The 26,267-nt window shown below is 43.3% G+C and overlaps 1 protein-coding gene across 1 annotated transcript in view; it reads left to right on the top strand.

Annotated features, from left to right (window-relative positions):
* The window catches only part of VPS8 (VPS8 subunit of CORVET complex), a 264,409-nt gene that overhangs the window by 18,707 nt on the left and 219,435 nt on the right, over positions 1 to 26,267 (top strand). The window contains exons 6-9 of the mRNA XM_029911106.1: positions 2,593 to 2,647; positions 9,055 to 9,060; positions 12,653 to 12,777; positions 15,628 to 15,714. Coding sequence (XP_029766966.1) covers positions 2,593 to 2,647; positions 9,055 to 9,060; positions 12,653 to 12,777; positions 15,628 to 15,714 — 273 coding nt within the window. The remainder of the gene's footprint in view (positions 1 to 2,592; positions 2,648 to 9,054; positions 9,061 to 12,652; positions 12,778 to 15,627; positions 15,715 to 26,267) is intronic.

Genomic DNA, 26,267 nt, shown 5'->3' with positions numbered 1-26,267 from the left:
GTGGAGTTCTACCCTCTTCCCTCACCCCCACTATTGTCATATTGAGGGCAATGTCATTTGGGAAGCTTCCGTTGATCACTTGTCCCACAAGTTTCTGCCTTTTTTCAGACCATGACCAAGGCTTGTTACTTAGGCTACGGCTACACTACTGAGCTTACAGTGGCGCAGCTGCTAGTGCAGACACTCTAAGTTGATGGGAGAGAGCTCTCCTGCCAACATAGCGCTATCCACACCAGTGGTTAGGTTTGTGTAACTTGTGTTGCTCGGGGGGTGGCTTATTCACACCCTTGAGTGATATAACTTTTATATAGCTTAAGTTGTAGTGTATACGTGAACTTAGGCACTAATATTTTCCCATTGAATGTGACATAAAAGCTTGGCAAATGTCAATGCCAAGTGTCCCGTGATATTTCCTCCCTACCAGTCATTACTTAGACTGAAATAAATAATTAGGGCTACAATTTTATCATGGATATTTTTAGTAAAAGTTAGGGACAGGTCATGGATAATAATAATAATAATAATTAATAATATAATTAAAAAAAAAATCACGAAGTCGTGACCTGTCCCTGACTTTTACTAAAAACATCCCTGACAAAATGAGGAGGGTCCAGCACCCTGCCCCTCCCCTGCAGCTGCAGTGACTGGGAGCTCCAGGAACCCTATTGCCCAGTGGCTGGGAGCTGTGGAGGGGGTCCCCCTGCAGGGCTGGAGCTGGGTGGGATCCCCCCATTGCCCTGCAGGGCTAGGAGCTGGGGGGGGGCCCTGCCAGGGGTGGTAGCTGGGGAGCTGCGGGGAGCCCCCGCAGCCTCTGAGCAGGTCTGGGGTCCCTCTGCTGCCACCACAGATGTCTGGGAGCTGCAGAGGGGCCCTGGCTGCTCGCAGCAGCTGGCCAGCTTGGGGTCCCCCAATGTCATGGAGGTCGCTGGAAGTCATGGGGGCCCCAATGTCACAGAGATTGCTCTGCTACCTCCGTGCAATAATTGTAGCCTTAAAAATAATCATTCCTGGTATCTGTCCAAGGTCCTCCAACATCAACTAAGTGTCATACCATAAACTGCATACTATGTTGTTGTAGCCATGTTGGTCCCAGGATATTAATTAGAGAGACAAGGTGGGACAGGTAATATCTTTTATTGGACTAACTTCTATTGGTGAGAGAGGGAAGCTTTCAACCTTACACAGAGCTTTTCTCGGTGTGAGCTCCAAAGCGTCCCTCTCTCACCAACAGAGGTTGCTCCAATAAAAGATACTATCTCACACATCGTAAACTGTAGAACATACTGGAAGCCAGTATGATCATAACCATCTTATAGCAACTCAATTTAAAAAAAAAAAAAAAACTCCCACCATGCCTTGGTTAAAAACACTATTAAAGTTGTGGAGTCAAGCACTCCAGCTAGGAAACATCAGAATTAAGGTTGCCTATGGCTGAGGAATAAGGGAAATCAGTTTTTAAGAGAAATGCCATATTTAGGATGCCTGTCTCCTTAGAGAATCTTTGATGTAAGTGTAACAGTTCATAGGGGTAGGGTGAACCAAAGAAATAAATTTATGTGCAGTATTCTAACAATGTCTAAGGAACAAGGAGGATCACTGAAATCCAGGTCTACTATTTACAGAACAAATTGGAAATGTCTACTGTGTGTACGGGGACATGCATGTATATAAAACCTGAACTTAGAAGCTCCTGGTTTTCAAGCATTTTTTTTATCTACAATGTTTTCAAAGCTTTATAGCAGAAGACACAAATATATCTTTACAACGTTTAACTATATTCCTGACTTTGGGGCACTTAAAGCTGTATCCAACTCCTCATTGAAGTCATTGGGAATTTTTCTGTCTGTCAGTTGAACTGGGCCCTTTATGGGGATCAGAGAATTGCTGAGGGTGCACTCAAACTGTAATCCTTGGATATGAAAAACAGGGAATGCACTCCTGTGCCAGACAACAGGAGTGATATTAACCTCACATAGAGGAAATCTACTGTCTGTGTTTTTCCCCACCCTGTTTCAAGGGTGGGGAAAAACAGGGTGGGGAAAATACAGCACTGTGCTCAAATTAAGGAATGATGAGGTAAATGACAGTCCTAGAGTCATAGAATATCAGGGTTGGAAGGGACCTCAGGAGGTCATCTAGTCCAACCCCCTGCTCAAAGCAGGACCAATTCCCAACTAAATCAAATCAATTATTCTAGCTTCAGCTTCCACCCATTGGCTGTTGTTCTGCCTTCGTCTGCTAGACTAAAGAACCTCTACTATCAGAAATCTGCCTGCGTAGGTACTTATAGACTGTGATCAAGTTGTCGCTTAACCTTCTTTTGAATAAACAAAACGGATTGAGATGTAAAATTATATTTTAATAGCAGTATTGTGATGGTTGGTTGATACAGATATTTTGGATTGTATGCATTTGATACTTGTCTGTGGGAAGCTTGCTGTAATGTACGCTGCTGTCTGTAGCTTTCTAAAATGGTTTTCCCTTTGCTGATTAACTTTGAACAGCTGCGATAAAGATGCTGACTGGGCTTAAATCATGGACTTGTGGCAGTTTGACATTTCAAAATTTAACTTTTCTCCATGTTCTGTTCAGGCAGCGTCAAGTCTGATAGCAGTGGGGACTTCCCATGGTTTGGCATTAATTTTTGGTAAGTTAAAAATACCATTTTGGTTTCTTCAGCATTCAAATGCCATTCTGAATTTCATATTTTAATATTTAATTTACCTATTAAATATTAATTCATTTAAGTAAAGAACTATAAAAAATACAGGGTCAGAAACATGACAAAAAAACTAGCATTTTTTTTTAAAGCAATTTAAGTGTCCATTCTATCATTTGTCTATTTTTTCCTTCAACTTTATAACAAGTTGTCAGGTTGACTAGAGTTCACTCAACAGAAATCTCATAGGCCTTCTGGAATGTTTCTTATCTTCTAGGCAATTGTTATTATAGAAGTCTCTGATACTTAATGAAAATTCATCATTTTGGTTTAACAGAATATTAAGGCAATATAAACAAGATCAGCATAAATTTGTCTTACAATGTTTATCATCTTTTTGCTAGCATTTCTCCTAACTTTTCAAATAATAGATTCCTTGTTATCAGATCACATCCTGACTTAGACTCAACATGTCCTGCCAACATTTAACAATGTAATACATTTCTTAGCTATTACAATTGCTGATTTTATAATCTTATTGGACTGACACTCAAGGTGAGAGAAATCTGCTATTAAATATTATTCTGGGCTGAGGATAAAATCAAACTTGAACAAGAATTGGTCCTATTTGTTATATGCTTACTTAAATGTAAACTGTAATCAAAAAGCCAAATTTGCATGATTCACTTTGAGTGTGAGATACTTTTGAAGCTAGCAGAAGTGGTAGCACACAGTGCTCTATTCTCTCAATCCTATCCAACCATACCAGTGGAGTGAGTGTGTGTGTGTGTGTGTGGTGGTCTGAGGTACTAGTGGTGACTAGAGCACAGGACTGGGAGCCAGGAACTGCTGAGTTCTCATCCTGGCTGACCTTGGGAAGAACTGTTTGTGCGAGCCCCATATCATAGCTGGGAGATACTGCTAAGCATAATTCCCTGTCTTACAGGGATATTGTAAAGATCAGTTTACATCAGTAGGATACAGTGCTTTGGACCTGTAAAGCACTATATACGTGCAAACTACTTTGTTCCTCCTTTGTCTCTTTTCTTCTTTACAGAGAATCAGTACAGAGAATGTTTCCATACACCTCCATCCAAAGCACAAAGGAAAAGACCGAAGCAATATCTATAAAATCTCAGAACAATATATATGTAATACTGCTTCAAAAACATCCAATCATTTACAAACTCTTTAAGGCACATCAGAAACCTTGCTTTGATAAAGTGAGAGAAAGCTGTCTGTAAAACTACTGTATGAATTTTTAAAATGTAGAATTTGGACATTTAATGTTGCATTAGTCAGGGCCGGCTTTAGGCCGATTCAGGCGATTCCCCTGAATCGGGCCCCGCGCCCTTGCTGCCGCCGGTACGCCGGCTTCCCCAGGGGGCAATTTAAAGGGCCTGGGGCTCCCAGCAGGGGCTGGAGCCCCAGGCCCTTTAAATTGCCACCAGAGCCCCACTTCTGGAGCCCTGGGGTAGGGCTGCGGGGCTCTGGGGGCTATTTAAAAAGTCCGGGGCTCCCCTTGCTTCTACCGCCTCGGCCCTTTAAATAACCGCTGGAGCCCCGCCACTTCCCCAGGGCTCCCACAGCTATTTAAAGGGCTGGGGCGGTAGAATCAGGGGAGCCCCAGAGCCCTGGGATAGCGGGTGGCTGTAGCGGCTATTTAAAGGGCCGGGGCTCTAGCTGCCTCTGCCGCCCTGGTCCTTTAAATAGCCGTGGGAGCCCTGCTGCTTCCCCAGGGCTCTGGCAGCTATTTAAAGGGCCAGGGCGGTAGAAGCAGGGGAGCCCCTGCCCTGCCCGCAGCAGCAGCCAGCCCCTGCTGCACCCCCTGCCCGCACCAGCCCCGCACTCCTGCCCTGCCCGCAGCCAGCCCTTGTCTCCAGCCAGCCCCGCACTCCCTGCCCGCAGCCAGCCCTTGCTGCACCCCCTGCCCTGCCTCCAGCCCCGCACCCCCTGCCCTGCCTGCAGCCAGCCCCGCCTTCCCTGGCTGCGTGTGCACCACGGCCACCCCGGAGCCGCTTTAGGTAAGCGGTGCTGGGCTGGAGCCCGAACCCCTCCTGCACCCCGTCCCCCAACTCCCTGCCCTGAGCCCCCTGCCTGCACCCTGCACCCCATGCACCCCAACCCCCTGATTGAGCCCTCTGCCTGCACCCCAACCCCCTGCCCTGAGCCCCTTCCTGCACACCGCACCCTGTCCCGCACTCCCTCACGCACCCCAAACCCCTGCCCTGGCCCTGCATACAATTGCCCCACCCAGATGTGGCCCTCGGCCCAAAAAGTTTGCCCACCCCTGTTCTATTCCCTAGTTTATATATGTGACATTCCCCAGGGTATAATCTAGGCAGATGGACAAATGTGTCCCCTCAATTCTCCAACCTGGGGTACCTTTTACACTGCTTCACTCTGAGAGCAACCACTCCTGGTCTGTCCACACACAGCCTCCGGCATGTAAATCATCATCATCTTCTTTTGTATGGCTTGGGTAGGTAGCAATAACTACAAATTTATATCTAAGTTTGATAGCCAGCACATTGCTGCAGCAGTGAGCTGGTGAATGTCCTTCAGGCCCCCAGCAAAAGAGCGAAGGGGACATTCAGATATGATGTGCTCTATCGTTTTTGCCCAGAGACCACAATCACATACAGGTGTTTGCCTCATTTTCCATTTAGAGGGTTTGTCCACATCTCCCATGAGATGTCCTGATGCGATTCAATCTGCACCAGTTTTTCCGACATAAATTTCGGAAAGCATGTAAATCACTCCATTATACTGTGAGTGCTATAGCCGTGAATTACACTGTGGATAACACAAGTAAACTCCCAGTTCCAGACCATCCAAAGAGATGTTCATCTTTTACTGCCCAGTACTCTCCTGGACAATACAAGCTCATATAAAGTCTGTCATTTCATTAATAGAAAATGATATGCCCAAATCTTATCTAAAATGGAGTTCCCCAACCACTTCAATCCAGACACACACTGGTTTAGATAAAACAAGTTTATTAACTACAGAAAGATAGATTTTAAGTGATTTCACATAACAAGGCATAAAAGTCAGAATTGGTTACAAAGTAAATAAAAGGTAGAACAATCTAATAACTAACTTAACAAGCTAAGTTAATTCAAAGCAAAGGTTTCTCTCACCATATGCTTTAGCAGTCTTGCTGGCTGAAATCCTTTCACTCAGGATCTCTTCCCCAGTTCAGTGTTAATTTCCCTGTCCTTCAGGTGGCGTTGATGCCGTGAGTAGCGATGAAGGGAGAAAGATTTTTGGGGCCTCTGCTCTCCTGTTTTATAGCTCTCTTTTCCTTTGAAAATTATCTCCAGCTGAGGTTCAGGAGACAGCCAGTCTGTGGAGAGGGAACCTCTAGCTGTTCATTGCCAAGATGTAAATTTCTCACTCTCCCCCGTTTTCCTGCCAAAGAATGACCACTTAACCAGGTAATAGTCTATTTGATTTCATTGACACCTGGCTGAGGCATCAGTGTGCCTTTTGTTTCTGAGGAACTGGTTTCTGGCTGTTTCCCCAGCTTTAGAATATGTCCTAGTAACATCCTACAGTAGAATCTTATAATTTTACATACAGTGTTGCCACACACATTTTGCCAGGACAATAATGATCAGCAAATTGAGTTTTCTAATGATACCTCACAAAGCATACTTTTTACAAAATCCATTATAGTTTTGTAAAAAGGGTGAGCATAGGGGTTCAGACTGACACAATATATCCACATATTTTGGCCCGTTTGGTCACATGATCACACTGGGAGTTCATATGCAGTTGTTAATGACCCCAAGTTCTTTTCAATACAGCTAAATGCAAAGTCATACATATAAGAGAATGCTGATCAGACTTATAGCAAGTGGGATTGCACCCTAGAAAGTAGTGACACTGAAAAGTATGTTTAACTGTGCCCAGCTTATCAAGTGTTCTGCATCAGTGATTATTCTTGTATCATGTATCGGCCTTTCCAGTATTTTGCCCATGATCAGGGTCTGGCTTACTGGCCTATAATTATAGGACTCATCCTGTTTACCCTTTATAAATATTGGCACAACCTTGACTTCTCTTAATTTAATAAAAATTAACATTATTGGTCTGGAGCACTCCTCAACCAACTCATTTAAAATTCTTGAGTACAGATTATTCACACTTACTGACTTTTTTAAAAATGTTTAGTAGATTCTATTTTCCAGTGGTAACTAAAGATCATATTTAAGAGGGCATTTCATCATATATATATTATGGATATGTCATCAGCTTTGTTCTGAATACAGAACAGAAATATTTACTATACACTTCTCTTTTAGATAAAAGCTTTCAAAACTACTTAGCAGAAAACAATAGCTCTTACCCTAGGACTGTCAAATCATCTTATAAAGGTAGGAGAAACTGAAGGAGACTACTGAGGAGGGATTTTTTCAAGTCCACCTTTATAGAGATATGGGGATTGCCTTGCAAGATCCAGACCAGTGGTCTGTGTATAGTCAGGTGTCCAGTTTCCAACTGTATTCAGAGGCCAATACAAGAAATGTCTTAGTAGAAAAATCTGTCCGGGGAGGAAATTTCTTCCTAACTCCTGTCAGTGGTTGAGTTACACCCTGAGGCATGAGTGTGTGTGTTTGTTTGTTTTTGTTTTTAATAGCCTTTATAAATGTTCATCCTTTATAATGTAACTGTGGAAGTTCTAATTGTTATATATCCAATCTCTTTTGAAGGCTCCAAAGTTCTTGTCCTCTATCTTGTAGAAGTGTGTTCCACAGGCTAATTTTGCATTGTGTTTTAAAAGTAAAAATATTTTTAATCTGTTTTTAAATTTGCCCTTAATGTCATTGAGTGACTCCTTGTTCCATTATGTATTGGTAAATAAAGGCCAGTGTCTGTCTCTTCTCTATACTCTCTATAGAGTATTTTTCTTTATACTGTCAGTTCCCTCTTGTTTCCTCTGAACAGTTCACATCTTCGTTTCTCTTCATATGACTGATTTTTTTTGTGTGCCTCTGATGGCTGTTGCTTTTCTTTAAACTCTTCTATTTCTGCAACATCTCTTGAAAACTGAATATATTCAGACAATAGATTTATATGAATATTAGACTACATGTCTGAGGCTGAAGGGAGTTAATTTGTCTAAGCAGCATGGTGAGTGGATTAGGCACTAGCAGACAGGAGATCTGGGCCTAATGTCAGCTCTGCCACAGGCTTCTTGTGTGTGTGATCTTAGTCTAGTTACTTACTTACGTTTCATACGCCATCTGTAGATGGATCATTGATATATACCCATGTCAGAGAGGTGGTGAGAGGCCTAACTTAAATGTTTGTGAAGTTGTAAGATTAGTCAGAGAAAGAGTTCAGAATAGAACTTGTGAATCCTGACTCCCAGCCGTGTGCTCATTCCCTGTACTGTGTTTGTGCAGTGCCTAGTACAATGAGACCCTATTCTGGCCTGGCCTGTAGGCACTACCATAATAAATGTGATTTCAAGAAATAAATAATCCAAGGGGCTGCTTATGTAAATAAGAGGAAATTTCTTACTGAAGTCTTTGAGTAGCTTGGTGTAAAAAAACAAAACAAAAAACCACATCCCAGATAGATCAGCTAGTCTGGATTTAAAGCACCACCAAATTTGGGTGAGAAGGTTTTGTGTGTGGCATGGAGGGGGTTTAGGATGTCCCAAGTAGGAGCCCCAGTTAGCTCTGCAGTGAATACATAACCATACAGAAAATACTGTGGGTATGTAGGGGGTTGAATTTATTATGAGCTCACTAGCAAAATTCAGTGACAGTATCTGTGTATTTTTACTCTTGCTTCTGTATGGCTCCTTACCATGGGGGAAGGGAATGGGCTTTTCACAATTGCCTAAGAGACTTAGGAGCACAAGTCCCAGTGAAAGTCAATGGTGCTGATGCTCCTAAATCACGTGGGAAAATCCTACCTGGGGACTTTAAACAAACTTTCAAAAATTTGTGGATTAAAAAAATCCCTCCTGTCATTTACTGTGTTCTATAATACATCGTCACAAGATGAAAATTACAAATGTTCTCTTAAATTACTGCTTTTTCCATTATACTTTCTCTCTGATTATCATGAAGTCAGGGTGAATAGAGCAAAGTCTGTCATACACACTTCTGTAATAATTCTACGTATTAAATTTTTTTCTGCTGTAATATAATTACCAACCACCCTTCTCCCTTCCTCTCGTCCCATTCTCCCATTTATTAAATAAACAAAACATTGAGAGTTAACAAAACAAGCTCTACCAGCAGAATTTGGAGGCTCTAGTCCCTTCTTTAGCTTATTTGATAGTATGTCTGTTACTGCTATCTTCACTTTCTTCTGTTGTATTGATTTCTCTCTGACTTTTCTCTTTCTTGACCCTTTCCCCATGGACTGAAAAGGAAAAGGTATAGTAATATTGCATCGTGCATGTATTTTGCATGAATGGCTTGTCTCCTGCTTTACAGTGCTGTTTTGAATGCTGAAAGGCCAGGTTACCATATATTGCAGTTCAGGGTCTGTGAGCTGGGCAGTGAAGGAGGCAGGGCTCTCTCTTGCTGGCTATTGCAGCTTACTGCCTACTGTATTAGCAATCTTATTTTTGAGGTTCTGACTTTCTTATTTTCATGGCTCTGGCCTCCAAGAACAGTAGAAGAGAAGACAAGCATATGTGCTGTTTGTGGCTCTTCAGTGCAGGCCACCTTTGGCTACTTTTCTAGGAGCCAGGCAAAACAGAGTACTTCTACGAGGCCTAGGCCTGATTCCCCCTGCAAGCAGATAGTGATGGCATTTTATTCCTGAAGTCTGGTTCCGCCTTCTGTCATGGGATGAATAGCTCCATAAGCCCTTCACAGGGGAAGAAAACCTAACCCCCCCACAAGCAAACAGTTCAAGTGCTTGCTCATGTCGATTCCATTCTAGGTGTGCGTGCGCCCACATGAGCAGGCAGTCGGAGATTTTTGCTTTAGCAGTATCAGTAGGATCGGCTGTGGCGCCCTCTTGAGTGCCTCGCTCATGCGTTGGTATATTAGGTGCTGCTGGCCCTATTCCCTCTCAGTTCCTTTTTACTGCCCATGGTGGTTAGTTGGAGTGACTTTCCCTTATCTCGCAAGGGCTAGTGGTTGTTCTACTTCGGTCTTTGAGCCTTAAGGCCTTGTAAATAGTTTGTTTACAGTAGTTGGTTAGTAAGACACAATCTAGACTGGGTAGTCAGGGTGCTGGTTCACATCCGATCATCCTTGGATTGGTGGTTGAGCCCCAAATATGGGTTGGAGGGAGTTCCTTTCATGGCTCAATACCTGACGCTGACCCTGGTTTCTGATGGCTTGGTCTGGGGAGCCCACCTGGGTGAGCTCAGCACTCAGGGCCGCTGGACAATCTGACCCTCCACATGAATGTCAGGGAGCTCAAAGTAGTTTGCCTGGCCTGCCAGGCTTTCCTGCTCCACGTGAAGAGCAAGGTGGTGCAGGACCTGGCAGACAATACCACAGCGATGTATTATATCAACAGGCAGGGTGGAGCCAGGTCGTCTGCCCTTTGCCAAGAAGCTCTCCACCTTTGGGACTTCTGTGTGCGGCATGCCATCCATCTGGTAGCTGTGCATCTGCCTGGGGCCAGGAACGTATTAGCAGATTGCCTCAGCAGGACCTTCTTGATTCACTACGAGTGGTCGCTCCACCCGGAGATAGTCAGTGTGTTCTTCCAGAGGTGGGGGACTCCCCAAGTGGACTGTTCGCTTCCTGTCAGAACAGGAAATGCCACGTGTTCTGTTTGTTCTGGGGATTGGGCAGGGGCTCCCTGTTGGGCGGCTTTCTGCTCCCATGGTCGAGGGCTCTGATGTACACCTTCCCACTGTTGCCGCTAATCCACAAGGTCCTCATGAAGATCAAACAGGACAAGGCGAAGGTGATTCTGATAGCCCCTGCGTGGCCTCGGCGCCACTGCTTTGGCACGCTGACGGACATTTCGGTAGCTGCCCTGCTGCATTTAACTCTCTGGCCAGACTTGCTGTCCCAGAACCATGGCAGTCTTCTGCATCCAAACCTGGTGGCGCCACACTTCACAGCGTGGCTTCTGCATGGCTAAATGCGTAAGAACAGGAATGCTCAGCCTGGGTCCAACAGGTCTCGTTGGGTAACAGAAAGCCCTCCACCAGAGCAACCTACTTGGCCAAGTGGAAGAAGTTCACATGCTGAGCCTTGGTCTGGGGTATCCTGGCTGAGTCCAGGATGGCCTGCAGTGAGGCCTGCTATCTTCTGCATCTCAAGCTCCAAGGGTTGTCCTTGTCATTGATCAAAGTCCATTTGACCACTATTTCGGTCTTCCACCCTCCACTCCAGGGCAGGTCGGTCTTCGCTCACCATGTGATGGTCCAGTTTTAGAAAGGTCTGGAACATCTGTACGCGCACATTAGAGATCCCGTCCCTCCCTGGGACCTGAATCTCGTGCTGTCGCAGCTCATGGGTCCTCTCTTCGAGCCTCTAGCTTCCTGCTCCCTTCTCCTTCTCTCCTGGAAAGTCTTTCCTGGTTTCAATAACATCCGCCCGCAGGGTCTCTGAGATCAGGGTGCTTACTTCAGAGCCACCCTGTACGGTGTTCTACAAGGATGTGGTCCAGCTGCAGCTGCATCCAACTTTCCTGTCCAAGGTAGTTTCACAGTTTCATTCTGACCAAGACACACATTTACTGGTCTTCTTTTCGAAGCCTCATAAATCGGAAGAGGAGCGCAAATTGCACGCCCTGGAGGTCAGGAGGGCGCTTGCACTGTGGGGCTAAAAATAATATTCAGATGTAATTCAGCATAGTTCTTCTAAATTAATGGTGTAAAGCTAGCTAATAAGACAAGACATTTTATAGCTAGATTGGTAAAGAGCTACTTGTCGAAGACTTCAGTTGGTGATGCGTTGTTGAATGTTACAGCTGAAAATATCATGCTAATATTCCTTACAAAATTGATTTTGTTAAAGGGGCAATCCAGTGTGGGTAAAGTCAGAATGAACAGGATTGGTAATAAAAATAGGTTGTTCTTTTATAGACTCAGACTTCAACGTCAGAAGAGACTATCATGATCATCTAGTCTGACCTGCTGCATCAGTTTCTCTTGTTTTCTCGCTAACAGCAGCCTCCATGTAGTAAAGGGTTTTTTGTTAACTTTTTGGGAGGCTATAATATTAATGTCAAAAAAGACATGAGACAACTTACAAAACAACTTTAAAAAAAAAAAAATTACGGCGGCTGCAATTTTCCTCCTAACTGGCAGGTTGTAAGTAAAATTAAAGTACAAAGGAACTGATTGTGTTTTGAGCTGATAGGAAGAGAACAACTTTCGTCTTTCAGACTTCAACTTCCGGAGGAATTGCGCTTCAGTTTGAACATGTGGTGAATGTTTTCAGATAAATGTGGTGTTTCAGGTTGGGATTTATTGACTTCCTTGTTAAATGGTGTCCAGAAATTTCAGGTAAAGAAAGCTGTCTGACCTCCTCACTAGAATCCTCCTGTCTGGTAAGAGAGCAGTCTGTGCTGGGAAGGATGCCATTGCTCAAGGAGGCAGGACACAAGTTCCTTTATTTTCACTTCTTCCCCCACCTGTTAGTAAAAAGTAAAAGCAGTTTATTTAAAAAAAAAAAAAAAATCAGCTCCAACAGCAACCACGAAAGAATAATTTAAAGGATATTAAATATTTGCCTGTATTTCAAAAAATCATGAAAATTGTTTTTCTTCTGCTGTAGTTTTCAAACTCTCCCCTCTCCCCCCCCCCCCCAAATACTGTGTTCTTATTAAAGTAGTCTACTAAGTCAAGCAAATACAAAGTTTTTTTTCCTTCTCTCTTCTGGCTTAGACCCTGCTTTTAAATTCTTGTACGTGTGCTTAACTTTAAGCATGTGAGCAGTACTCGTACTCAAAGTGAAGCATGTGCATAGGTATTTGCAGGACTGAGGCCTTAATTTTAATAGTTATACCTTTTATTTTATCATTCTTACTATATTACTTCTTGTTTAGATCCAAACCAGGCTCTTCGGCTTTGTCTGGGCAGCACTGCTGTTGGGGCCCAGTATGGGGCTATCTCGGCTCTCAGTATCAACAATGACTGTTCAAGACTACTGTGTGGCTTTGCAAAAGGACAGGTAATTGATATTTAATAGGAGTAAGAAAGTTGGGGAATAGGAATAAGACGGTTAGGAATGACTGTTGTTTGAAGGATAACAGTTTCTCTTAGTGCAGCGTGCTTGTCTACCAACATCTCTTCCTAGGGAGCTAGTTGATTTGGGTTTAAGCCTTTCCAGTTTGAGCTGAGTGTTATCTAGGAATTATATACTCTACTTAATCCTGAATTATTTTGAGAGCTAGGATTGATTTGAGTAGCTCACATCTGAATCTTTCCCCAAAGTTTGGGGCTGCTCAGAGTTATGGTTTGATGCATTATATGGAAGCAGTAGGTCCAAAGTGTGTCAAACTTTGGGGAAAGAGGGCTCTGATTTAGTGTTGCAGTTTGGATCCATCTCTGGTCCTAAAGAAAGGAATCCCTGGACAAATATTATGTATAGTTATAAAATCAAAATTCCAAGAAGATGATAATATTGTATGCAATGTTGTTGTAGCCATGTTGTTCCCAGGATATTGGAGAGAGAAGGTGGGTGAAGTAATGTCTCTCTCACCAACAAAAGTTGGTCTTATAAAGAGATTGTCACCCACCTTGTCTCTCAAGGAGATCAAATATTATTCTGATATGAAACTTAAGATCAAGAATCTCTGCAACCTTTTCCATAACCTCCAGGTGCATGTCCTTTCTTTGTTTATCTTCATCTTCTTTTGCTCCTTCTTTTTCACCAGATACCTTTCACTCTTCTTTCATAGCGATGAAAAATTACTGCCTCCCGTAATAGTGTCCTTACTCTGTTGTAATCTTATCTTCTTCATTTCATTTCATCATTATTCTCTCCTTGCGTTGTGAGAGGGACTGGAAGGGAGGAAGCCGGGTGATGGGTATTAACTGGGGATGTTGTAAAGTAAATACGTTCCTTGAATATTTGTTCCTATACACACTGTGATTAGCAGTGGCTGAGATGCCTGCTTTTCAAGCCAATTTCAGTAAGTAAAAATTGGAGACGAGTTTCTTCCATGCTAGGAAGATGCTTGAACACTTTTTCCCCCACAAAAAAGTGAGTTTTTGTATAATACCCTGAAGTGGGGAAACTTGAACATTGCCTCTATGTGCCCCTCTCATCTTTCTGATCTATAAGGCTTGTGCAAAACTGAGGGTAACAATATGGAACTAAGTCTTTTGTTGATCTCAGCACACAAATCACCCAAGCTTTTAGTATTTTTAAACTCTTACTTGCAAATAAAAGTTATTATATACAAATAAAGTGTAAAAGTACATAAAAGTTATGTTCAGAATTTTAGCCTTCTAGATGTGTTAGAACTCTTACATGTATTAATGATGAAATTCTGTAGCAGCATTATAGCTAGAGTGACAGAGAAATCTAGTTAGTTGTCTGAGCATTTCCTGTTTCAGACCATGATTTCAGTTGCTCAGGCTCCATAACATTTTGATCTTTTCATGCTGAAATTTTCTCAGTCTGATCACTACTGGAAGGTTAGATATATTTTTTTTTTTTTTTTTTTTTTTTTTTTAATTTTTCAATTTTATTATTAGGTAAAAAGTGTTTTTTAAAAAATTGAGACCATTTAAAAAAAATTGCCATTGTCACAATAGCTAAAGGTAGAAAATTGAAACATAGGGAGGTGGTTAGCAAAAGTATGCAATACCTTTTGAGAGTTTGATGGAAACTGGTTTTAATTAGGCTGTTATGAATCTATGAAAATAGCACTTTGCATCTCAGTTGGTGTTCAGTTTTAAATGTTTAACATTTTTTTTTACGTACAGTCAGAGGAGGTAAGCTTATGGGACATGCACATTGGAGCATTGCTGCATCCTTGTGATATTCTAGGATATGCATGGGATTCCATAGGGTGCCTTTTTGTTTGTGCTGCTGAAAACTTTGTGCACCCAATGCATAAAGGTTTCAATGAGTCAGTGAGACAAGTCTGAGGAGAACTCTCGCTTTAAGTGTGGAAAAGCCAATGCTCTGTTGATCCTGTAGCCAAACAGTTCCAGGTCATGGAATCTCTAAAATAACAATAAAATTTACATTAAGACCATATGGTAAAGCACTCAGAAGTTGGGATACATGGAAATTTTATTGGAGTACACTCAACCTTAATTCTTCCCTCTTGTGTGTAGGCTTTACAAAGCAGTCTTTAATTACCAGTGGCCAGCCCAAGACTGCGGAACATGATCGCACAGAATCTAAACCTCACCACACTTCTTTGACTTTACCTTCCAAATAAAATACATACAACGCACCTTGCAGAAATAAAATTTAAATTAACATGCAGTTTTCCTTGAGTGGACAGAGATGAGATTGGGAAAAAAAATTCAGATGCTAACATGTCAGTTGCAGTGCTGGAGAGTGATCGGATATCCTGGTGATGGGCATGGTATAAGAATCTGAAGAGAATAGAATGACTTACGGTCAACAGGTCTGACCTGTCCAGAGCAGGGATCAGTAGTAGATGTTACACATAGATCTCTAATGTTGTAGAAGAAATTGTATGAACTGTTGCACTATTTGAAAAATGGTATATTGTGGGTAATTAAAGACTGTATTATAATTATCCATTCATTTAATATCATATAAGGTGATGAGAGGTAAGTTTTGCTGGAAATTGAGAGCTTCTGTGGATTGTTTTTTTTTTTTTTCCCCAGACTGCGCATGGACAAGCAAGATAAAGGGTGCATCAAATCAAATTTAGAAACAAGTCATCAGATGAAAATCTAAGATTGGAAATTTCTTGGGAACTGAGAAACTTGTTAATTTATTGATGCTCAGGGAGGCATGGAGAATATCTTATTTCAGTTTGCACACTTGATAACGAAAACTTGTACTGAAGAAAATTAACTTTGTTTGCAGATTACCATGTGGGATCTGGCTAGTGGGAAACTTTTAAGATCAATAACAGATGCTCATCCCCCAGGAACAGCAATTTTACACATCAAGGTAAGAAGCATTCAGTAGTCTTATTATATAGTTCCCTATTAATCCCAGTAGTAATAGACTATCTGAGATCTACCTGCATCAAGACAAAGTGGCTTTACAAAGGAGATTATCTTTTAAAGCATTTTGAGATCTACTGATGAAAAGCATTATATAAGAGCTAATACCATTTTATCTAGAGCTCTGTAAAATTGATGCAGATATTCTTTATTTTCTTTGAGTTTTTTTGAAGATGAAAAGCAGAAATTACAAAGTGACATCTACTCCATTGTTAAGATTGCAGCGGAGTTTCTCTTAAAACTTTGCCCCGTTCCCTCCAAAATCTGCAGATAAGGGTCTAGTAGCCTCATAATTGATAGGTTAGATCTGGGACTGAGGTAGAATTTCCTCCCAAATTTGAAGTGATGCATCCTAATGAGACTCCAAAAGTTCTTTGGTTTGTTTTGCAACTGACCGAGAGAGAGAGAGAAACTTTGGTTTATCGGATTCAGCTTGTAAGAACACCAGATTAGCTGACTAAATCTTAAAAGTTAAAGCTTTAATTAGCAAAGCAAGGTAAGTACGTTACTGACGTGTCCTCACTTCTGCCTCCTTCTCCTTGGTGGTGCACATAAAGAGCAAGAACCAAAGCACAAGTGCATGCAAGAAGCTAAAGGAGCCTTTTTGGAAGGCAGTGCTGATGGGGCTCTGTCCTAATTGTTCCCTGCTGACAAACGAAGGGTCTGAAGTTTAGCAAACAGCCTGGAGTCTGTTTCCCCAGATGAGCCACCACCCTACCCCTCAGGTGCTTAAAAGTAGGAAACTCAGAATAGGGAGCAAGCCAGGAGGAAGCATCTTCAATGAGATCTGCATGGATAAGACCAGTGTTCCCTTCAGTCCCAGACTCGATGAAATCCGGAATTCCCATTCCCACTCTCTGCCTTTGGGAAAAGATCAGGTATTCTTCAAGTAATAGCCCTATGGGTGCTCCATTTCAGGTATTGATGCTCCCACATGCCTTTGGAGATTTTTGGCAGCAGGTCCTGTTTTGTTCTGCATGTGCGCTGTAGCTCTCCTCGTGCCCCAACTGGGGGTATATAGAGGTTGCAGTGAACAAACGACCCTCAGTTTCTTCTCAACCACCTATGTCCTGAGATGGAACATTTCAGTGGTGCCAAGTAATATAGCTAGTTACCTGTTTCTTCTTAGTTTCTTAATCTTTAGTTAAACTAGTCTATTAGGACTAGGTAATCAGTTTTTATTTAAATAGTTATAGTTTTAGTTTTTATTTGTGCTGTTTCTAGATGCTTTTAGGGTCCCTCCGCTTCCCTGAAGGAGCTTTTTTCCCCTTAGGGTATGCCCAAATCCCCAGGATTTAAGTGTTGCCTCGCTTGCCGGGAGTCCATCTGAGTTATTGATGGCCATTTGCACTGTATTTGCTGCTTGGTGAATACTTGTGAAGCAGCCAAGTGCAAGATTTGCTCAAGAGTCAAAAGTTATTCCAGGAAAAACAGAGCTAAAGTTTCACCTCCTTATAATGGAACTTTCCCTCCAACCTGCACCAGGTCTGGATAACATTCTTCAAGTGACCACAGCTCCCCGTCAGCATCCAAGCGAGAATCTAGCAGTATCATTTGTTCCAATGTGTAGGACAATCAGTGGATTCTTTCTGCTCCCATTAGGATCCTTTTCAGCCTTGGGTCCACATACTGTATCTTAGCTCCTGGCAGACAGCACACCCTTCTGTTCTCTGGATCAGCTCTAGTAACAGGCCTGTCTGCCCTTCTTTAGTAGGGAGTCACCAATCACGTAGACCTGCCTCTTCCTGGTGTTGGTGTGATTCTCTGGCCTTCCTCCTGTTCCTTCTGGCTGCAAGTCCCCTGGTCTTTTGTTCTCCCTTGCAGTGTTTTGCAAGTCCTTCTGTATCTTCTTGGGGCTCTGAACTCTGGCTATCTCCATTGTCTCTTCCCCTCTTCTTGTAGGACTAGCCGCTCTTCTCTTCTTCCTTGTCTTCCAATCTTCTGTTACTGCCTGCTGTGCCCCTTCTTCATTTTCCAACTCAGCAAACCCGTTCCTGAGCTCCTATTTCTGCTTCACTCTCTGATCTTTTCCTCTCCCTGGTTCTCATAGTCACATGCTTCCACTGGCCACTTTCCTCACCCAGCAGTCTACCCTCACAGTTCTCTAGTGCAGCTTGCATCTGAAAGTCTTGCCTTCCCTCCATCATTTGCTTGAATCCCCTTCGAAATTCAACTGTAGTTTCCACCTGCATATCCAAACCTTGGGTCTTCTCTTCCATGAGCTCTACCAGGGGCACTTCATACAAACTAAGTTCTTGTCGGTACCCATTCCAGGATAATGTACATCCTGTAGCTTCCACATCTGGTCATCTTCATTGTCTCTTCCATCCCTTGTGTCACTACCACTGCTCCTTCTGTATCTGTCATAGCCTAAACTTCTGTCAAGAAAAAAACAAAATAACCAAACCAAAATGAGAACACCACACCTCTCCTCTCCCAAACTCCACTCAGAAACTCCCACTAATATCCCCTGTTTTCATCTGTATGCCACTGGCTGGCTCCTTCATTGCCTTTATATGCCCCCTAATCAGGGAAGTCCTGCCCTCTAATCAGGGCTCCACTTCTCTCACAGCACACTGCCCCCTATCAGTCTCTGCAAACTGAAAAAAGAAAAAACACACACAAACTCACTCATTGCCCATAAGGAACAGGGGCTTGCCTACTTGCTTCTCCTCCAACAGAACTCCCACTCAAACTCCCCTGTCCCAAGAGCCTCAACTTTATCTCTGTGACAAAGCTCTTTCCTTCCATTCCTTGGTCACATTAAAATAATGACTACTAATATATTTGATGCTGACATGTAATCTTACCATGCTCAATCAGAGACAACAGAATCTAGCTGGTCTGCAACATTCACTGATATTCAGATCTCTCCCCAAAGACTGGTAACATAGGACTTAAAAAAAAAAAAAAAAAAAACTACAAAGGATGTTTCCTCCATCTGGAACCTAGACATACTGAAACTTCAGTGTTTTCTCCCTCAATGTTTCTCTTGGGAGAAGGGAATCAAAGGGTAGGTGCTTAATCACCTTCCAATACCCGTATTGGGGTTTTTCAATCATCCTGGACTGGAATCAATTTTAGGTGGCGGGAAGAAGCACTGTCAGTTTTCCAGAACACCCTTTCCGTTACCAGAATGGGACACCCTTGGGAGTCCTTAACCTCCCCTACAGGTTGAATTTTAGGTAGATAACGAATCACTTTTCAGACACCAGGTTGGGGCAAAAGTGCTATCAACTACCCCCACATCGGTGGTACCGGAATAGAAGGCCGATGTGCTATCATCGGGTTTGGCAGCCCCAGAGGAAAACTACCACTCTGTCGGTGCCAACAGCCTATCTGGGTCTTTGGGCAGACGTGGTGCTTGAGCATAACTGCTTGTCGTTATTTGGCGAATGGTTTTTCTGGATGTCTTAGTCTCAGCTCATTAGCTAGTGCTATTTTAACACTACCGAGAATAAATCATACATTTAAAATGAAATCCCCTTTGTCTCCTACTGAGACAGTTCAGCTGAGCCCTGGTCTACACTACGAGTTTAGGTCAAATTTAGCAGCATTAGATCGATTTAACCCTGCACCCATCCACATGATGAAGCCCTTTTTGTCGACTTAAAGGGCTCTTAAAATCGATTTCCCTGACGAGGGGATTAGCGCTGAAATCGACCCTGCTGGGTCGAATTTGGGGTAGTGTGGACGCAATTTGACGGTATTGGCCTCCGGGAGCTATCCCAGAGTGCTCCATTGTGACTGCTCTGGACAGCACTCTCAACTCAGATGCACTGGCCAGGTAGACAGGAAAAGCCCCGCAAACTTTTGAATTTCATTTCCTGTTTGGCCAGCGTAGCGAGCTGATCAGCACAGGTGACCATGCAGAGCTCATCCACACAGGTGACCATGGAGTCCCAGAATCGCAAAAGAGCTCCAGCATGGACCGAACAGGAGGTACTGCATCTGATCACTTTATGGGAGACGAATCCGTGCTATCCGAACTCCGTTCCAAAAGACGAAAATGCCGGAATATTTGAAAAAATCTCCAAGGGCATGAAGGACAGAAGGGTTATAAGCAGTGCCGTGTGAAGCCTACCAAAGAACCAGAGAGGCAAACGGCCGCTCCGGGTCAGAGCCCGAGACATGCCGCTTCTGTGATGAGCTGCATGCCATTCTAGGGGGTGCCCCTACAACTACCCCACCCCTGTGCTTCCCTCCTCCCTCATCCCTCCTGGGCTACCTTGGCAGTTTATCCCCCCATTTGTGTGACAAATTAATAAAGAATGCATGAATTTGAAACAACAATGACTTTATTGCCTCTGCAAGCGGAGATCAAAGCGGGGAGGGGAGGGCGGTTGGCTTACAGTGAAGTAGAGTGAACCAAGGGGGTGGGTTTTCATCAAGGAGAAACAAAGAGAACTTTCACACTGTAGCCTGGCCAGTCATGAAACTGGTTTTCAAAACTTCTCTGATGCACAGTGCGCCCTGCTGTGCTCTTCTAACCGCCCTGGTGTCTGGCTGCGCGTAATCAGCGGCCAGGCGATTTGCCTCAACCTCCCACCCCGCCATAAACGTCAACCCCTTACTCTCACAGATATTGTGGAACACACAGAAAGCAGTAATAACTATGGGAATATTGGTTTCGCTGAGGTCTAACCGAGTCAGTAAACTGTGCCAGCGAGCTTTTAAACGTCCAAAGGCACATTCTACCACCATTATGCATTTGCTCAGCCTATAGTTGAACTGCTCCTTACTACTGTCCAGGCTTCATGAGCCATGGGAGCAAGGGGTAGGCTGGGGTATGTGCGACCGCGTGGTGCTGCCGACTGGGAGAGCAGCCTGAGGCAGAAGCCTCCAGCTGGCATGATATTCCAGGCAGGACTGAATCTCCATGAGACGAAACTTAAAGAAGAGAATGACCTGGAGTCATTCCCATTTTTGTCCAGGCGCCCCCGACCTACCTAACCGAGGTCGGCCAGGAGCACCCACGAGACGACGATGACGGCTAGCAGTCGTATTGTACCATCTGCCATAGGCAAGGCAAAGGGATGCTGTTGTGTAGTACTGCGTCTGCCAGCAGCACCCAGGAGACACATGGTGACAGTGAGCTGAGCGGGCTCCATGCTTGCCGTGGTATGTCGTCTGCACGGGTAACCCAGGAAAAAAGGCGAGAAATGATTTTTTGCTGTTGCTTTCACAGAGGGAGGACGGGAGGGGGGCCTGTTGACATGCACCCAGAACCACCCGCGACAATGTTTTTGCCCCATCAGGCATTGGGAGCTCAACCCAGAATTACAATGGGCGGCGGAGACTGCGGGAACTGTGGGATAGCTACCACAGTGCAACGCTCCAAAAGTCAACGCTAGCCTCGGTACTGTGGACACACACCTCTGACTTAATGCGCTTAGTGGGGACACACACAATCGACTGTATCAAATCGATTTCTAAAAAATCAACTTCTATTAAATTGACCTAATTTCGTAGTGTAGACCTACCCTAAGATTCTCTTTCTCGCTGTGCCCAGCAGAGGAAAGTAAAGATGTGCAGGACTGATAAGAAAGCTGAGCTGTTTGCTAAACAAATCCAGTCTGTGCCAAATGATTGCGGCTGTATACTGAATTTTTGACAAGCTGTTTGATCGAAGTGAAAAGTCAATTTGCTGTCTAAGAACTTCCTGCTTTATTAGTTCTCACCAAACAGATTTAAATAAATTTGGGGTTCTAATCACTCAAATATGCACCTCAGATGTTCTACCATGGTCATCACTATAGCCTTTTGTAATTGTTACGTTGAAATGTTCCCAATTAATACTAAATTAAGGATAAGGGTGCAATAAAACCCAACTTAGTTTTCAGGTTCAAGTCTCTAGATTGGTTACAGAAAACTTATTTAGTAGAGGACCACTAGGTGACACGTTGAGCACCTGGCATTGGTCACTGTCAGAAGACAGGATACTGGGCTAGATGGACCATTGGTCTGACCCACTATGGCTGTTCTTATGAGTGATAAACCCAAACTTTATTCAAAAGAAAAATTAGTTAAACAAACAGTAGTTGATCAGTCCACTGACAACAGAAAGAGGTACAGTCTTATAGTCCTGAAACCTAATGGTACCCTTTTGATATTAATTGGAGCTCTTTCCAATTTTAACAAAACTCCTCCTTTTAATAATCTATTAGAATACTAATTAACATTAAACCTTCTCATTACCGTATTCAGATTTCTGCCACTTCCACATTGGTTCTTTACATTACACATTATTTAAATGTATCCTTCCCATAAGATGAATGTAGATAGGATTATAAGAAAACATTCACAATTCTTAAAAACACTCATTTAAAAAAACTTGCTAAAACAGTTATAACCAACATAGCTGCAACATAACCGTCCTTGCTCATCCTGCCACTTTGAGGTTCATTAGGGTTATTTAGCCTGTTGCCATGCATCAGGAAACTCTCCTGAACCTAGGATTTGAGCTTAGTCCTTACTCTCCGATGAAGCCTCCCTTTGAACTTGTGGCTACATCTTTGATTTTGCACCTAGCCATCAAGAAAGCCATCTTCATGGACATCGCCTATGCTCTGAGAGTTATCAAGTTATGGGCTTTAATGACTGGACCCTCTAGCCCCCATACATACACTCTCCTGTATTCTTTAAAGACAAAGTATCCTTCTGACCACAGCCCTGGTTCTTACCAAAGGTCACCTTGGATTTTCATATTAATCAAACTATTCATATTCCAGTTTTTCCACCCTTACCCTCATCAGTGTAAAGAGGATACAGTACAGACCCGTTTATGCGCAAATCCGCTTAATGGGCTGTAGTGCCATGCCTCCCAGTGCTACCTATTTAACACGCGAGACTCGTTAACACGCGGTACAGGAACTCGCTATGTAGTGCTACAGGTTTGCTCACTAACTCACTGACATAGAAATCAACAGGAAGTGCGGAGCGGAAACGTGTTGTCTTTACCGCCGACGGTGGGGGGAAGGGGCAGCAAGGATCTGCAGCAGCGCTTTAACGTTGCTTCCCCCACCCCTCCCGTCGGCAGCCCTGCTGGTAGGGACCCTACCAGCAAGGCTGCCGACGGGGGCGGCAAAAAGGGCAGGGACATTAAAGCACTGCTACGACAGTGCTTTAAGGATGGTCCTTTGCTGCGGCAGCGATGGGCCGCCGACGGGGGGGCGGCAAAGAGAGCAGCTGCCCCGGGGCTGGCGATTTAAAAGGGCCCGGGGCTCTGGACGCCACTACCGTAGCAGCGGCGTCCGAAGCTCCAGGCCCTTTAAATCGCCATAGGAACCCCAGGTGGTGCGGACCACGTGGCCTGGAAGGGCTGGCTGGGGGATGCTGACCCCTAGCCCCGCCCCTTCCAGGGGCCAGAGCCGCCCCCACCCTGTATCGGAAGTGTCCTGAGTTACTTTCACCCCTGTGTAGTAGTAGTAATGTTTTTATTAGATTACACATTTGAATTTATATTTTTGCAAAGCGCCGTTAACAGATAGGCCTGCAGTATTTGGGATGCTGTGAATGTGTATGTAATCCTAGATAATTATGCGTGTGTGTGTGTGTGTGTGTGTGTGTGTGTGTGTGTGTGTATATATATATATAGATAGATAGATAGATATAGATATCTTAAGATATTTCAGCATGGCCCTCTTAACCCGCGGTCCATTAACACGTGGTTGTGACGGCCTGACTCCCGACATCTGTGCGTAAAGGGGTCTGTACTGTAATATCCTTCATGGCTGAGATGTTAGGAGGGCCAGGGCCTCCTATTTGGACAGGACTAAACCCTTTTGGGCTTCTCTTCGATTACTTGTTGCTGTTGCCAGAGCTATGGACAGAATTAAAGGTACACCTGTGTCCAAATGGGTTTCTGGTTGTATTCTCTCCTGCTGTAAACATTCTGTGCCCTCCTGAGGTTATTGCACTTTCTACTGGATTTCAGTTCACCTATTGCCCTATTAAAGCACATTCTTACTGCAGAAATGTGCAAAGTTACCACATTGGCCTCCATTCACACAGTCTAAAGGGACACTGTGGTTTGATACATGCATCACAAGCAGATGCTGCATTTGGGTTTGCTGTTCTTCAGTAATTTTCAGATCCCACTCCAAAGCACTCTGCTGAGGAGTACTGTTTGGGAGTCACTTGCAGTGGAGCACCCATAGGGATATACTAGGCTGTCCCTTACATTGTACAGTAATGAGTTTTTCGAGATGTCTCCCTATCAGTGCATCACCTGCTGTTCTTCCCCTCTGCTTTGGAGTCTTGTCTCCGTGGGACGTTGCAGTACAGAAGGAACCAAGGTGGTCCATCCCTTGTAGCCCTTTATGCCTTTGGTATGGGGCATGAAGATAGCTAGGGGTGCATGTGTGAACTGAACAGGGACTGCTGCTGAAAATCTTCAGTTGAAGGTGCATGGAGGTGAATATGCACCTGAAATGCATTCATAGGGACAGACATCTCTAAGAATTCCATTTACTGTACAAGGTAAACAACCTCTCCTTCTGCCTGACTTTCCTTATCACAAAGCAAAGAGGAATGCCATCTTGGGGAATCCTCTCCTTCCATTCTTTGTCATGGCTCTGTCCCCAAGAAAAGTCCACATTTCCTTCCTGAGGGATTTCTCCCTCCTGATAATCCTGAGCGAGGGGAGAGGGAGGCAAGGCAAGGTGAGGTGAAAAGTTGCCAGTTTTGCTCAATTTGTGAAAGAATCTGCAATAAAACTATTATGGATTAAGCAGAGTGGGGGAGCTGCCATCTCATCCATTCAGAGATGAAGATTGTTTAATGTACACAGCAGTATTTGCAATGCAAGTTGTTGCACAAAGCCCCCATCCTTCTCCGTTTCCACTCCTTTAGCCTTCGTGCAGCTTGCCTGAAAAGATTTGGGGCCCAATTCTCCAATCTATGGCACAAGATAAAACCAGAACACGTTTTTCAGCAGATATTGCAAGCTATATCCCTTGTCCTCCACGGCTGGTTCCTCTCTGGGGAAGGCCCACAAAGGAGACAAGCTTGAAAACTGGGAAGAAGGGTTTCTCCAGACACGCTTGAAACAGTACCTGAAAAGAGTGGTAGGAGCAATTGGAAAATCAGCTTGAAAAAGTACAGGATCAAACCAAAGGGAAGATACAGTCTCTTCTCTCCCAGGCTAAAGCAGATTTCACCCTCCCCTTCACTTATTTAAGAAAATCAAGTGGGGAAGAATAGCAAGGCACCTGATAAAGGGAGGAGACTTCCTTAACTTTCTGACTCTCCAATGACACTGAGACACAGTGGTGTTGGAAGATCCACTACGCCATCTGGCACTCTCTTTGCTCACACTTGAGAACAGTCTTCTATCTAGCGCGAAAAGAAATATTACAATTTTGACTAAGACATGATACTTGAAACCAGGTTCTCTTGTGATTTACAGTCCTGGGAAATGGCCAACTTCGTATCTTCTCTGACTTAAAATATTTAAATTTACAACTTTGCCACCATGGGGATTAAATTAACTTGGGACCCCTCTATTGTTTATAATAAAACGGTGGCACACAGATTCACTTTGTGTATTTACTGATGGGATTTATTTTCCCCATTTCATGCCAAAAGTAATGTCAGCCATGCCATGCTAACTCTCAGCTTTGGATCTTTTTATATTATTCCACTTACAACTTTAAACTTTAAAGACAATTAAATTGTATATAGGTAGTTCCAAAAGAAAAGACATATGTCCTGAAGGGTGTTTTGTGAAGGCAAAGCTCAGTTGGACTCTTCCATCACAGTGATATGTCTGGAGAATATTATGCACTTATAAGCAGAGTGATGCAGGCATTTTAGAAAAATACAGTTCTCCTCCTCAAGACTTCCTTGTGATAACAGAGCATAGGATAAAGCTAGAACACTTTAACCATATTTCCTTCTTTTTCCCCTCAGGTGTTCATCTTACACTCTGAGTTGGTCCTATGAAATTGTCATCTTTTCTCTTTAAATAAATCTTTGTTTGTGGTAATGTAGAAAGTTTGATTTCTGCAGTAAATGTGTGTGTAGGGGGAAATCTTGGTTACTCGCTTTGGACCTGTTTAAAGCAATATATGAATTAATAATAAATAATTCAATCTACGTTCACCTACTTAACATTATAAAACTGTGTGATAAGGAAGAGAGCTTAGAGCTTGTGGTCTCCTTTTGATTACTAAATCTATTTAGGAAGAGTTACCTTCACAATTAGTGCCATTACAGTAGTGACACTTGCAGTAGCACAGTATTTGATTTTACCATGGTATTTTTATACTTTGAATAAAAATACTGCAAATGCCATTATTTCTAATACTATAACTGCTAAATGTTTGTATTTTATGGCAAATAACTTTGTGTTCAGACTGCAAGTTAAAGATCTCACTGTAGGGTTTTTTCCAGTATGAATTTGTAAACATAAAGAATAATGTGCTAAATGTGGCTTTTCTGTTTCATGAACAGTATTAACATACTTGTCACCATTTTAAAAAAAATCCCAGAAGT

Source organism: Terrapene carolina, unplaced genomic scaffold, assembly GCF_002925995.2.
Source record: "Terrapene carolina triunguis isolate 2854851 unplaced genomic scaffold, T_m_triunguis-2.0 Scaffold88, whole genome shotgun sequence".
In the NCBI taxonomy this organism is placed as follows: Eukaryota; Metazoa; Chordata; order Testudines; family Emydidae; genus Terrapene; species Terrapene triunguis.
This window is presented reverse-complemented; position numbering and strand designations above follow the sequence as displayed.